This window comes from Eutrema salsugineum, unplaced genomic scaffold, assembly GCF_000478725.1.
Source record: "Eutrema salsugineum unplaced genomic scaffold, Eutsalg1_0 scaffold_8, whole genome shotgun sequence".
Taxonomy (NCBI): domain Eukaryota; kingdom Viridiplantae; phylum Streptophyta; class Magnoliopsida; order Brassicales; family Brassicaceae; genus Eutrema; species Eutrema salsugineum.
The window spans coordinates 7,686,131-7,700,816 of NW_006256414.1; the positions used below are offsets into that span (position 1 = coordinate 7,686,131).

Genomic DNA, 14,686 nt, shown 5'->3' on the forward strand with positions numbered 1-14,686 from the left:
AGAAAGCACACATAAGAGAAAGCATGAGTCCTTGTGCCGTACCAGTTCTGCTTGTGCCCAAGAAGGATGGGAGTTGGCGAATGTGCGTAGATTGCAGAGCCATCAACAATATCACTGTAAAGTATCACCACCCTATCCCTAGATTAGATGATATGTTAGATGAATTTCATGGTTCTAGCATATTCTCTAAGATTGATCTTAAAAGTGGATATCATCAAATTAGGATGGAGGAAGGAGATGAATGGAAAACTGCATTTAAAACCAAACATGGTTTGTATGAGTGGCTTGTTATGCCGTTTTGTTTAACTAATGAACCTAGTACTTTCATGAGATTAATGAATCATGTCCTTAGATCATTTATAGGGGTTTTTGTAGTTGTCTATTTTGATGATATCCTCGTTTATAGCAAGAATCTAGATGAGCATGTAATGCATTTAAGAGCTGTTCTAGATGAGCTAAGAAAGGAAAAACTATTTGCCAATCTAAAGAAATGCACCTTTGGAACATATAACCATGTCTTTTTAGGTTTTGTTGTGAGTTCAGATGACATTAAGGTAAATGAAGAGAAAATCAAGGCTATCAAAGACTGGCCAACCCCTAAAACTGTCGGTGAAGTTAGGAGTTTTCATGGCCTGGCCGGATTCTATAGGAGATTTGTTCGAGATTTCAGCACTATAGCCTCCCCTCTCACGGAAGTTATCAAAAAAGATGTTGGATTTCAATGGGGAGAAGCTCAAGAAGCCGCGTTCAAAGCTTTGAAGCATAAGCTTACTAATGCACCTCTATTATCTTTACCTGATTTCCTTAAAACTTTTGAAATAGAATGTGATGCTTCAGGCATAGGAATCGGAGCTGTGCTGATGCAAGACAAGAAGCCAATTGCATTCTTTAGTGAAAAGCTTGGAGGAGCCACCCTCAACTACCCAACATACGACAAAGACACTACAGGAAAAATGGGTATTCTTAACGAACGAAAAACGCTATCTAGTTATATGATAGCGGTTTAGAAAGCGCTCTGTCATCTACCGCGATAATAGGTCCGTCACATTACATAGCGGTTTTTTGTATGCTATGGTTACGTCATATACGATAGCGTTATTTTCGCGCTATTTTATATTTAACAATAGCATTTAATTTATGTTATTTTTATGACATTTAATAGCGTTTTAAAATAATTCTTATAGCATTTTTATTATGTTATATATAGGTGCCAATTTTAAAGATTTTATTGGTTTTATTCGATTATTTAAATTTGAATATAAAATTATAAATTGTTAAAAATAAAACATATAATGCAAATACAAATTTTATTAATAATCGAAAGTAGACAACTTCAGATTCACTTCAAAGAAAAACATAATGACACCACATCTCAAAGTTCAACATTATTTCCCAAGTTCACACAAACATAAGCTTTTCACGAGTTCACACAAACATAAGCTTGTCATTAGGCCATGCAACAGTTGTACCTAAAGCATCAGAAATTACTTCTATTTCTGAATTTGGTCTCCACACTTTTGCATCTCCAATCTTTGCTACTTCTACCCATACCTTGCTAGCGTTCGGACCTAATGGGACAAAGTGGATTTTGTCTTCTGGATTGGTTGAACAAACTCTCCCTTCCGCAACGATTTGTCCAGAATTATTGCAATCTAACAACATACACTTCTTCTTCCCACCTGATTTGTTGGTGTCGATGCTGCAACTTACACTCTACAATTCAAACAAATGATACACTCTACTCAGAAATAGTCATCACCAATAGCTTAAAAAAATATATATACTTTTAGAGAATAGTTTTACCCCAGGTGATGATGCTACTGGCGATGGTCTTGTTGGAGGTATACAACTGAGCACTACCTTCTTAATAGGCCATGCGATAAACTCACCAAGTGCATCACCCATCATGAACATTTCAGTTGTAGGTCTCCACAAATAACCGTCTGGTTTGACAACCTTCTCAACCTTCACGATAGCAGCGTTTGGTCCGAGAGGAATATTGTTAGCCCATTAATGATAAAACCCTTATATGTATCAGCTGTATTTCTCGGCCCATAAGCTAACCATCTCAGTTTGCTCGAATGCTCCTCTGAGTTAGCAGGGATCTAAAGAAACAAATTTTTAAATAAATATGAGTTGTATATATGGTCAGTTAGTGAACAGATTTGTAAAATGACAGTGATAATTGTTACAAAGACCTTTTGTTTTACCCATTGTCCGAATCTCTCTGCATGAAATTTCCATAACAGAGTTTCACTTCTGGCACATCTACCATCCATTTCTTGCAATTCTTCCAAATGCATACTTAGACAATAAAAAAACAAGTTAGTTGTATACAGAATTAGTATTTATAGTTATGAATGTTAAGCGAAATTGGAAACTTACTCAACATATGGTGTCATCACTGCCATGTTCATCAATACATAACGGTGGGCAATGTCTCGTTCCTTATCAGTAAGTACCACTTGGGCTGCCTTATGCAGTGGACGGCCTTCAAGTATGCTTTCAGAGGACACCAAATCTTCATTACGCTTTGTGGTTTCAGGAACAGTTAAAGAACTCTGAAGGAACTCCATACAGAATTCAATACATTCGCCAGCCAAATAACCTTCAGCCATACATGCTTCGGGCCTTGCATAGTTCTTTACATATGACTTCAACGTTTTCATGTACCTATATATATAAGCATATAATCTGTTAGTTACATAAACACGCTTCAGAAGAAATTGAAATCAAAGGCAAAGTAAAAGTGGTGAGTACCTTTCAAATGGATACATCCATCTAAAGTGGACAGGTCCACCCAACCGTGCTTCTCTTGCTAGATGTACGGGAAGGTGGAACATTATATCAAACAGAGATGGAGGAAAATACCTCTCCAGTTCGCACATTGATTCAACACACTCAGTCTCCAATGTTATTAGCTTCTCAGGATCAATAACTCGCTGACACAATCTGTTAAAGAAGCTGCACAGTCGAGTCACTGCAATCCTAGGTCCATTTGGTAGCAACCCTCGCAAAGCAACTGGTAGGAGGTTTTGGAGCAGCACGTGATGATCGTGAGACTTCAAGCCACTAATTATGGGAGGATCCACTGAAACACAATTGGCAATATTTGCACAATATCCATCAGGTCCTCGGAATGAACTTAACCTCTTACAAAATCTCCTTTTCTCCTCTTTCGACAGCCAATAAGAAGCTGGAGGTAAGTATGTTCTCTTCCCTCGGTTCTGAATGTGTAAGTTTCCTCGAATCCCCATATCTTCCAAGTCTTTCCGTGCTTTCAAACCATCTTTTGACTTAGGACTTTGCATCAGAATCGACAATATAGCATCACACACGTTCTTCTCCACATGCATAACATCTATGTTGTGACGAACAGGCATGTCCTAAAATAGAAGAGAAATACTTAGATAAACTTAGAAAACAAACATTATTATGAAATTTTATTAAAGAATTAGTTCACCATTTACCTTCCAATAAGGTAAATCGAATAGAATGGACCGTTTCTTCCATCTCCAATTGTCATTCTCTTCACCATTTTCATCTTCTGAAATCACCTCATCTTCACAGACTCCTTTCCTTTTTCTTTTGCTTTTTTTCTCAAAAGGTTTTCCGAAATCATTTCTCACATCCTTAAGTAACTCAAAAATGTTGACTCCACTTTCAATCCTACTCGCATTCCCTTCTTCCACTGTGTTGTCAAACCATTTCTTTTTTCTTCTGTAAGGATGCCCAGGTCTAAGCCTTCTTCGGTTGCCCAAATAAACATGCTTTCTACTAAATTTCAACCACCTAAAGGGTGTATCCTTTCCACACACGATACACGCTTGTTTCCCTTTCACTTTACAACCAGCTAAGCTTCCTAATGCAGGATAATCGGTGATACTCAACAATAACATTGCTTTAAATTGAAAATTCTCCTTCATAAATGAATCGTAAACCACAATACCTTCATTCCACAAGTCCTTCAGATCATCTATCAGTGGAGCTAGGTAGACGTCAATGTTGTTGGAAGGTGATGTTGGTCCTGGGATCAAAAGACTCAGTATTACATTATCTGCCTTCATACACAACGTTGGATGCATGTTGTAGTTGACTAATAAAACCGGCCATGTGGTGTACTTGCTGTTCTGAATGGAGAATGGATTCATCCCATCCGTAGATATACCCAAGCGTAGGTTTCTGGGTTCAGCTGCAAACTGTGGCCATTTTTCATTTACAGTTGCCCAAGTAATTGAGTCTGCCGGATGTCTCATTGTACCATCTGAACTTCTGTTGTTGAAATGCCAACGAACGTCTTCAGCCTTCCTTTTGGATCTAAAGAGTCGTCTCAATCTGTCTTTGATAGGAAAATATCTGAGTACCTTGGCTGGAATCCCTTTCTTTTCCTCGCCAGTACGCTTATCCCGAGCCCATCTTGATACACTACACCTTGGACAGCTTTGCATATCCTCGTATTGCTTCCGGTATAGAACACAATCGTTCTTGCATGCATGAATCATATCATATCCGAAACCAAACATTTTTAGGAACTTCTTTACCTCATCTGTTGATCTCGGTAGAACATTATCTGTAGGAAGCATATCATGAATCATCGTCAGAAGCTGATCAAAAAAATTTTCTGACATTCCACTCTTCACTTTGATGCGGTAAAGCCCCATAATTGCAGACACCTTAGTGTAGTTGAGACAGCTAGAGTATAGTGGAGTTTCAGCATCTTCTAGCTTCTTCATAAAGTCAACCTCTTCTTGACTATCAACATCATCTGTCTCATCTTCAATGTGGCTCGTCGGATGTGAATCAGCATCAAAGAAAGCTGTCCTAATCAAGTGATAAGTTTCTAACTCAGAGTTCGGAGCGTCAGCTGGCTTATCAGTCCTAATATCCCCATGGTTACTCCAACATGAATTCCTCTTGTATTTCTGATCCATACCCCTAATCACTAGATGCTCTAACACTTTATCTATCTCCTGATGGCACAAATTCCGGCAATCTATACAAGGACATAACATCTCAGTAGGATTCCCTAATCTATTTGCTGAATCAAACACAAACGAAGTTGCCCCCGACACAAACTCATTGCTAGCCCTTCAAGTGAAAAAAATAAATCAAATGGTTAATCACATTTTGAAATACTTGTCTTCTGAATTATATACTTAGAATTTGAAAAATAAACAAGTTCATACCTTGGAAGCCAAACCCAAGACTTTTCCATCTGAAAAAGCCTAAACTTGTGCCCAGCTCCACGACCAAGTACAACATAATAAAAACAAACTTAAAATCAAACTGATGTTCATAAACTGATGTTCATAAGCAATGAAATACACAAACGCAATGGAAACTCCAAAATAAAGAATACAAACAATTCCTCACCAGACAAATTAGGCTCGGGTCCTTTGATTAACTCTGCCCAAATCGAAAAATTAAACGCAAATTAGAAAACTAAACCCAGGAGAAAAGTAGATCGAAAACTAAACCCTGAAGAAAAGTAGATCGAAAACCATGCATGTATACCTGAAGTTGAAGAGATTGCTGGAATCGAGAAGAATCTCTGCGAGAAGAACAGCAACAAAAACGAATTGATTAAAGGAAATTGTAAAACGATTTCAACAGCAACAAAGACGACACTAGGACTATCAATTACCTTAGGTAATGAGAAATCGAGAAGAATCTCTGCGTGACCCAGAAGAACCGTGAAATTGGAGAAATCAACAAGAATCTATTCGTGAAATTGGAGAGTGAGAATTGAAAGTGAGGTGTGCGGGAATGAGTCGAGAGAGAGTGAAGAGGAAAGTTAGAAAAAATTTAGTTAGGTTTTTCTAATATTTCATTTTTTAAATCTACGCGGGACTTAAAAAAATTTCTCGGCTCACCTAGTTTAATAGCGTTTTATTGAATCTTATGCTATCAATTATTGACCGCGAAAACATAAAAAATTTCCCTCTAACTTTTTTTTGTATCCCCGACTAATTTATAGCGTTTCTAAGTAACCAACCGCTATCTTTATTTTAGCGTATGCTCTACCATAGCATAAACATAAAAAACGCTATCTTCATCTGCTATAAATAAGCCATATTCTTGTAGTGAGAGCTGTATGCTTTGGTCAGGGCTTTGCAAACATGGCAACATTACTTGTAGCCCAAGGATTTTGTCATCCATACTGATCATGAATCCCTCAAGCATCTTAAAGGACAGCAAAAGCTTAACAAGAGACACGCGAGGTGGGTTGAGCTCATTGAGATCTTTCCTTATGTCATCAAATACAAGAAAGGTAAGGACAATGTAGTTGCTGATGCATTGTCTCGAAGGTACACTCTACTCTCTACTCTTGATGCTAAACTTCTTGGTTTTGAAGAGCTTAAACTTCTATACTCCTCTGATTCAGATTTTCAAGAGGTTTATAGATCTTGCACTAAGTTTGCTTCTGGTTATTATCATAGACAAGAGGGATTTCTTTTCTTTCATAACCGATTGTGTATCCCTAATTGTTCTATTCGAGACTTGTTAGTCAGGGAAGCTCATGGAGGTGGACTTATGGGTCATTTCGGCATAGCCAAAACTCTGAAGGTATTACAAGAACATTTCCATTGGCCTCACATGAAAAGAGACATCGAACGAGTCTGTGCAAGGTGTGCAACTGGAAGTGGTATCAGTGCTAAAGCTAAGGTTCAGTCCAACGGTTTGTATACACCCTTACCTATTCCTTATCACCCTTGGACTGACATATCAATGGATTTCGTGCTTGGATTGCCTAGAACTAGGACTGGAAAGGATTCGATATTTGTTGTAGTTGATATGTTTTCTAAAATGGCGCATTTCATTGCATGTAACAAGACTGATGATGCATCGCATGTAGCTAATCTGTTCTTTAGGGACATTGTTCGAATACATGGCATGCCTAGAACCATAGTATCTGATAGGGATACTAAGTTCTTAAGTTATTTTTGGAAAAATTTATGGTCTAAGCTAAGTACAAAGCTACTGTTTTCCACTACTTGTCACCCACAAACTGATGGGCAAACTAAAGTAGTGAATAGAACATTGTCTACAATGTTGCGAGCATTGATCAAAAAGAATCTTAAAGCATGGGAAGACTGTTTGCCTCATGTAGAATTCACATATAATCATTCAGTGCATTCGGCTACTAAGTTTTCTCCTTTTGAAATTGTTTATGGCTTTAACCCTCTGTCGCCTTTGGATCTAACCTCTCTTCCTTTGAGTGAAAGAACTAGCCTAGATGGAAAGAAAAGAGCAGAACTTGTTAAACAGATCCATGAGAAGGCCAGAGCTAACATAGAGGAGAAAACAAAGCAATATGTCAAGCACGCTAAAAAAAGCTGACGCAAGCTTACCTTTGAGGAGGTAGATCTTGTTTGGGTGCACCTAAGGAAGGAGAGATTTCCAGCAGAAAGGAAATCTAAACTGATGCCAAGAGTTGATGGACCCTTTGAGATAATTAGTTTGATCAATGATAACGCTTATCAACTTGATCTACAAGGTAAGTACAAGATAAGTTCTACTTTCAATATTGCTGACTTGATTCCTTATTTTTCAGATGATCCAGATTTGAGGACAAATCCTTTTCAAGAAAGGGGGGATGATATGATCTTGGATAGCATCGACAAAGAGTTGGAACCAGAAGAAGAGCCACAAGGAGATAAAGAGCTGAGGAGCAAAGACAAGGATCAAGGAAGGGAACAAGAAGACCCTTTGCTCATTTCAAAAGGTCCCATGACCCGAGCAAAGACCAAGAAGCTCAAGGAAGCTGTTGGAGATATACTTAAGCAAGGAGTGCTTATGGAACAAACAGGAAAAGAGATGAATACAACTACTCTAGTTGTGATCCAAGTCCGAGAAGGCTAATGGGCTTGTGATCCAGATATGTACTCTTTTTCCCTATCTCAAGTTTTGTCCCAATGAGTTTTCTTGAGATAGGTTTTTAATGAGGCATAGTCTGGATCACCTCACATCTAAGCCCATCAGCCGAGTCCAAGAAGAAGAAGAGGAGCGTGTGAAGGATGTTTGAATTCAAACTTGGCCAGCTTTCAAAGAACTGGTTCCTAGACATTTTAATGCTTTGTAGACTCTCCTGTTCTTCTCTTTATATTCTCTTGTAAACTCTCTTTTGAGATCATCTTATCTTTTTATCAAAATATTTTCTAAGTAAGATCAAACTCTCTTATTGGTGTGTAATATCCTTCAAGGCCTTTTCGATTCTACTTTGGTGTGTAATATCCTTAGTTGATTCGAAAACCAATTCATTAAGGGTCTTCCGCAACCCTTGGAGTCTCATCAAGTCCAAAAACCTTGAAACCACTCGCTTGATTGCAAGGCTATCCCTTAGATCCAGTTTAGTGAGTGTCGAATTCAGTGAGGTTCATATTAGGGAGGCTCGTAAGACTTGTCTACTGTCCCTGCAATCACCACGTGATCTTTCGCCGTGCTTTGTCTTCACTGGAACGATACCGCAGACCACTTCCCGGTAGGTCACCCATCCTGAGATTGCTCCAGCATAAGCACACTTAACTCTGGAGTTCTCTCAAGACCAGTGCCCAAAAAGATAAGTACACTTTGATGACATAGGTAGCCAAATCAATTCTTATAAGCGCTTCCACATATACCAAGAATAAGGATGTTACAATTTCCGAGAACGATGTTGGGATTTAAAACTTTAACCCAACCTGAAATCAAGTAGAAAACAATCCCTTCATCCGAAATTATAGTTAACGTAACTGGTTCAATTAGATATATCAAAATAGATAGAATTTAATAGTTTGTTATTTTTTGTAAAGAACATATTATGAGTGTGAATACACGAGTATAAGTGTGAATGTGCAAGTGTGAGCTGGCAAATAGTTTGTTATTAACTTAAAGCTGAGTACTACAGAATATAACGAATTCTGTACATTCATTTTACAATTAATCAGAAATCTTTCTTTTCTTTTGCACTCTCTCTCTCGTAGCTTCTTCTTCTTCGTTGCCACTCTTGATATGGTATCAGAGCCGCGCAATTACTTCGACAATGAGTGCATCTGTTTCTGAATTCATCTTTCTAACTCTTTTCAAATCGATTCTTCATTTCATCGAGTCATTTTCCTTCTTAATCGTTGTTTTCCTCGATTAGACCTTGATCTGACGAGTTGTGTTTGTTTTTTCCCAAATCCTAGGGTTTCACATCTCTTGCGATTCATCTTCTTCGCAATGTCTTCTTCTAATCACTCACAATCTTCACTGTCGCCGATGGCGAATAACTTCAATCAATACAACAATCCCTACTTCTGCATAACGCCAATCACGCGGGACTTCAGCTGGTGACCGATCGATTGATGACAGGCACTGATTTCCACTCATGGCGTTGCCCCGTTCAAACGGCTCTGAATATCCGCAATAAACTTGGCTTTATCAACATTACTATCTCTAAACCTCCGAATGATTATCCTGATGCTGGTTCATGGTCTAGATGTAACGATATGGTAGGTACTTGGTGATAACACTGTAAACCCATTTTCACCATTGATTTCAAATGACTTTTCAAATTTTATAATCAGTTTTAGGAACTTTTATTATGATTTCTATGTATTTGTAGTTTCAAGGCTTTTTTCAGGAAACTTAGGGAAACTGATGGCAAAATGGAAGATTTCCACATTTTCAGCTCAGACCGTCAGAAGTTCAGCCTCAAATAAAGACTTTTTCACCATCTGCCTCCAGCTCAAATTTGGAGAAAATCAAGAGGAGACAACCAGCTTTCCATAGCACTTTACATCACAAAGATCCAACGGTGCAATCAAAAGATACATGGAGAACAAGTTGACCAAATTCACCGGCCCTGGAAGACTCTCACCCGCGGCAAAACTATGTTTTATCTGCTCTGGAAGACTCTCACCCGGTAGACCTAATGACGAGCCACAAGGCCCAACATTAATGCCTACTTCGCCATTCCTCTTCAGAGAATCCCTAAATGAGACCTGGAAGACCTTAGGACCTATAAATACATTTCTTAGCAGCCCTAAACGGGTGTGTGCTCCTGTAATGAGATTTTGAGCCACCAAACTTTGTTTTTCTAGGGTTAGGCGATGGAGATGGGAATTCTTCCCCTGATCCATTGTTCTTTCTCCTTTCTATCTAATTAACTTTTCTGTTTCATGTTTTGCATTCTTTCATTTCTTTTATTATTTATTGCATCATGTAGATTTGTCCCAGAGAGTCAAGTTGTTTGAAGACTTTTCGATAGGCATACATATCGATTATGATTTCTAAGTTTCTAGACCATATTCTGGATCTCATCTCTTCTAACTTGTTCATATTGCATGAGAGTAGATTCATGACCTATTCTCTGAGCCTAGGATCGATCAGAGCCACGAGAGTGTTGTATCAGATCATCCATACCTAGCTTTAGAAGAACATAGTCGCTATAGGAGTCGAGGGCTACCTATAGAGAAGATGTGAGCAGACGAATTCAATATTTAATGCATGATCTTACTTCTGGCATGAGAGCGAGTTAGCTGTCAGATCTGAGTGATTAGTTTATTAAGATGGCGAGAGTTGATTAATCATACACATGTCTATTCTAGTTCCATGCAGATCCCAGAAACAGATGAAAATAAATCACCCAGAAACTAATTGGAAATGCCACCAAATATCGATTAGAGAAAATCGGAGAAGTCTAAATCGCCATCTATGAGATTAGTGTCTATAGTTTGAGTCGATATGGTTGAGATATGCTTTTAACAATTCATTTGCATTCAATCTTATTTCTTGTGAGTATTACAATAGGTTTAGTTTAGGGTTCTTAACCAAAAACCTAAAAACCCCAGGAGTTTATGACTTTGCTTACTTTCCCAGTTTGTTGTTTCTTGCAGATTAGACATCCTCCCTGTAGATCGACACCCTAAGTCCTACAACGTACATCTGTGCACTTGCAGACACTAGGGTTTTCTAAATTTAAAACTTTTTGAGGACCAATAGGCTTGTTAAAAACAAACCCTAGGACCGCAAGACCATCACTTGGTAAATGGAATCCGTTAGCAAGAAGATAGGCTAGAGTCTCTTGTTTATCTCCACTGCTAAAGAAATCTGGAAGAATCTGTTGAGTCGTTTTAAACAAAATGATGCTCATTGAGCTAAGCAGCAACCCTTATGTACCCATTGTTGTCTTCTTGGCCACACAGTCAAAAAATTTTACCAGATCTACAGATATCCTCCGGTTATCGCATTCCTCCCTCCCCTGGTTTTCAATCTAATCCTGTATCTAGCACTGTTCCTCATCCCGCTCAGTCTCCTTCAAACTATCGTGGACAGCGGTTTGCCAACTCTGGTCCAAGACCATATCAGTCTACACCAAAGACTTATTCTCCTTATCCTTAGTCTGCTGCGGCATCTCAAAGACTTTAAATGGTTGCCAATGTCATGACAAATGCCTCTCACGATTACAGTCAGGTGCAGAACATGCATAATCAAGATCACATTCAACAAATGGATCCGAATCAAGCTCCTCCCAATCATCTGATAAATCAACTCAGTTTTCAAGATCGACCATCAGTCACTAATCACGGTGTCATGGCTTGTCAATCCTCTGCTGGTACAGTTTTCCATCTTTCTTCTAGCTTTCGATTTGAGAACAGCAGCCTTACTTTTCAGCATCAATGTCTTTCTTCCATATCCACATATTTTCCCTCTGGTGCTTGGATAATAGATAATAGAGCTATGAGTCACGTTTTCTCAGATCTAACTTTGTTTTCAGACACTAGATCAGTGTCTCCCACCACGGTTTCACCTCCAAACGGTACTAGGGTTGACATTAGTCTAATAGGTACTGTGCATCTGTTTGATCATTAGTCCTGTATGACGTCTAGTTTGTTCCTTATTTTACAGGACCAATGGGCTTGTTAAAAACAAACCAAGGCCCGCAAGACCAACACTTGGTTAACGGAATCCGTTAGCAAGAAGATAGGCTAGAGTCTCTTGTTTATATCGACTGCTAAAGGAATCTGGAAGAATCTGTTGAGTCGGTTTAAAAAAAATGATGCTCCGCGTGTTTATGAAATTGAACAGCGTTTGAGCTCACTACAACAAGGATCCATGGGTATTAGTCAGTATTATACAGAATTGATCACTCTCTAGGAAGAATACAAACATTATGCTGAGTTGCCTATGTGTACATGTGGTAGATGTGACTATGTGAGTGTGGTATTGCAGTTCTGTGGAAAAAGCTGCAAGAACGTGGTAAAGTCACAAAGTTTCTAATGGGACTTAACGATGTTTATGAGCAGACTTGTCGACACATTCTCCAGCTCAAACCTTTGCCAAATATGGAGGAAGCATTCAATATCATTTCTTAGGATGAGCATCAAAAAGCAATCAAGCCTCCTGTTAAAAATGACTCTATGGTCATCTATACTCAAGGCAACCTTCAAAACTCGGGATATCAGCAATCTCCAGAAATGGATCAAGCTTTTGTTGCAGCTTACAATACTCATTGAGCTAATCAGCAACCCTTATGTACCCATTGTGGTCTTCTTGGCCACACAGTCAACAAATGTTACCAGATCTACAGATATCCTTCGGGTTATCGCATTCCTCCCTCCCCTGGTTTTGCATCTAATCTTGTATCTAGCCTTGTTCCTCGTCCCGCTCAGTGTCCTTCAAACTATCGTGGACATCAGTTTGCCAACTCTGGTCCAAGACCATATCAGTCTGCACCAAAGACTTATTCTCCTTATCCTCAGTCTGCTGCGGCATCTCAAAGACTTTCAATGGTTGCCAATGTCATGGCAGATGCCTCTCACGATTACAGTCAGGTGCAGAAAATGCATAATCAAGATCACATTCAACAAATGGATCCAAATCAAGCTCCTCCCAATCATCTGATAAATCAAATCATTTTTCAAGATCAACCATCAGTCACTAATCACAGTGTCATGGCTTGTCAATCCTCTGCTGGTATAGTTTTCCCTCTTTTTTCTAGCTTTCGATTTGAAAACAGCAGCGTTACTTTTCAGCATCAATGTCTTGCTTCCATATCAACATATTTTCCCTCTGGTGCTTGGATAATAGATAGTAGAGCTACGAGTCACATTTGCTCAGATCTAACTTTGTTTTCAGACACTAGATCAGGGTCTCACACCACGGTTTCACCTCCAAACGGTACTAGGGTTGACATTAGTCTAATAGGTACTGTGCATCTGTTTGATCATTTGTCCTGTATGACGTCTAGTTTGTTCCTAGTTTTACCTTTAAAAACTTTTTGAGGACCAATGAGCTTGTTAAAAACAAATCCAAGGCCCGCAAGACCATCATTTGGTAAATGGAATCCGTTAGAAAGAAGATAGGCTAGAGTCTCTTGTTTATCTCCACTGCTAAAGGAATCTGGAAGAATCTGTTGAGTCGTTTTAAACAAAATGATGCTCATTGAGCTAAGCAGAAACCCTTATGTACCCATTGTGATCTTCTTGGCCACACAGTCAACAAATTTTACCAGATCTACAGATATCCTCCCGGTTATCGCATTCCTCCCTCTCCTGGTTTTGAATCTAATCCTGTATCTAGCACTGTTCCTCGTCCCGCTCAGTCTCCTTCAAACTATCATGGACAGCAGTTTGCCAACTCTGGTCCAAGACCATATCAGTCTGCACTAAAGACTTATTCTCCTTATCCTCAGTCTGCTACGGCATCTCAAAGACTTTCAATGGTTGCCAATGTCATGACAAATGCCTCTCACGATTACAGTCAGGTGCAGAACATGCATAATCAAGATCACATTCAACAAATGGATCCGAATCAAGCTCCTCCCAATCATCTGATAAATCAACTCAGTTTTCAAGATCGACCATCAGTCACTAATCACGGTGTCATGGCTTGTCAATCCTCTGCTGGTACAGTTTTCCGTCTTTCTTCTAGCTTTCGATTTGAGAACAGCAGCCTTACTTTTCAGCATCAATGTCTTTCTTCCATATCCATATATTTTCCCTATGGTGCTTGGATAATAGATAGTAGAGCTATGAGTCACGTTTGCTCAGACCTAATTTTGTTTTCAGACACTAGATCAGTGTCTCTCACCACGGTTTCACCTCCAAACGGTACTAGGGTTGACATTAGTCTAATAGGGACTGTGTATCTGTCTGATCATTAGTCTTGTATGACGTCTAGTTTGTTCCTTGTTTAGCTTCAATCTCATCAGCGTCTATACATTGCTTTATCATAGCATGGCATCTGCTCATTTTTCCCTGAATTTTTCATCATTCAGGACCTTACTCAGGCCTCGATGATTGGTAGAGGAATGCTTCGTCACAAGCTTTACATCCTAGATCAACATACATTGGATTCATCTGTTTCTGACTCTTCTTTGTGGGCTTCTCTAGTTAGCGATGTCGATCTTTGGCATCATCATTTAGGCCACCCATCACTAGATAAACTTACTCAGTTGCCTTCAAAATTGTCTTTGTCTAAGTATTGTTTACAAAAAGATGTCCCTTGTTCAGTTTGCCCATTGGAAAAAAAAAACGTTTACCTTTTTTGTCACATAATCATTTGTCTAGGTTTCCATTTGAACTGATTCATTTAGATGTATGGGGTCATTTAGACAAGAGTTTGTTGATAGCTTTAGATATTTTGTTACCATTGTAGATGATTGTACACGAGTTACCTAGTTTTACTTAATGAAAAATAAAAGTGAAGTTCAGTCTATTTT

The 14,686-nt window shown here is 38.9% G+C and overlaps 1 protein-coding gene across 1 annotated transcript; it reads right to left on the reverse strand.

The window, feature by feature from the left end:
• Positions 1 to 1,425: 1,425 nt before the first annotated feature.
• Positions 1,426 to 5,215, reverse strand: LOC112088417. The gene is made up of 7 exons (XM_024158697.1): positions 5,187 to 5,215; positions 3,471 to 5,088; positions 2,761 to 3,386; positions 2,386 to 2,673; positions 2,211 to 2,304; positions 1,804 to 1,965; positions 1,426 to 1,713 (listed from the first exon to the last, which is right to left on the reverse strand). Exons 1-7 carry the CDS (start codon positions 5,213 to 5,215, stop codon positions 1,426 to 1,428), a joined length of 3,105 nt encoding a protein of 1,034 aa, XP_024014465.1.
• Positions 5,216 to 14,686: the final 9,471 nt, after the last annotated feature.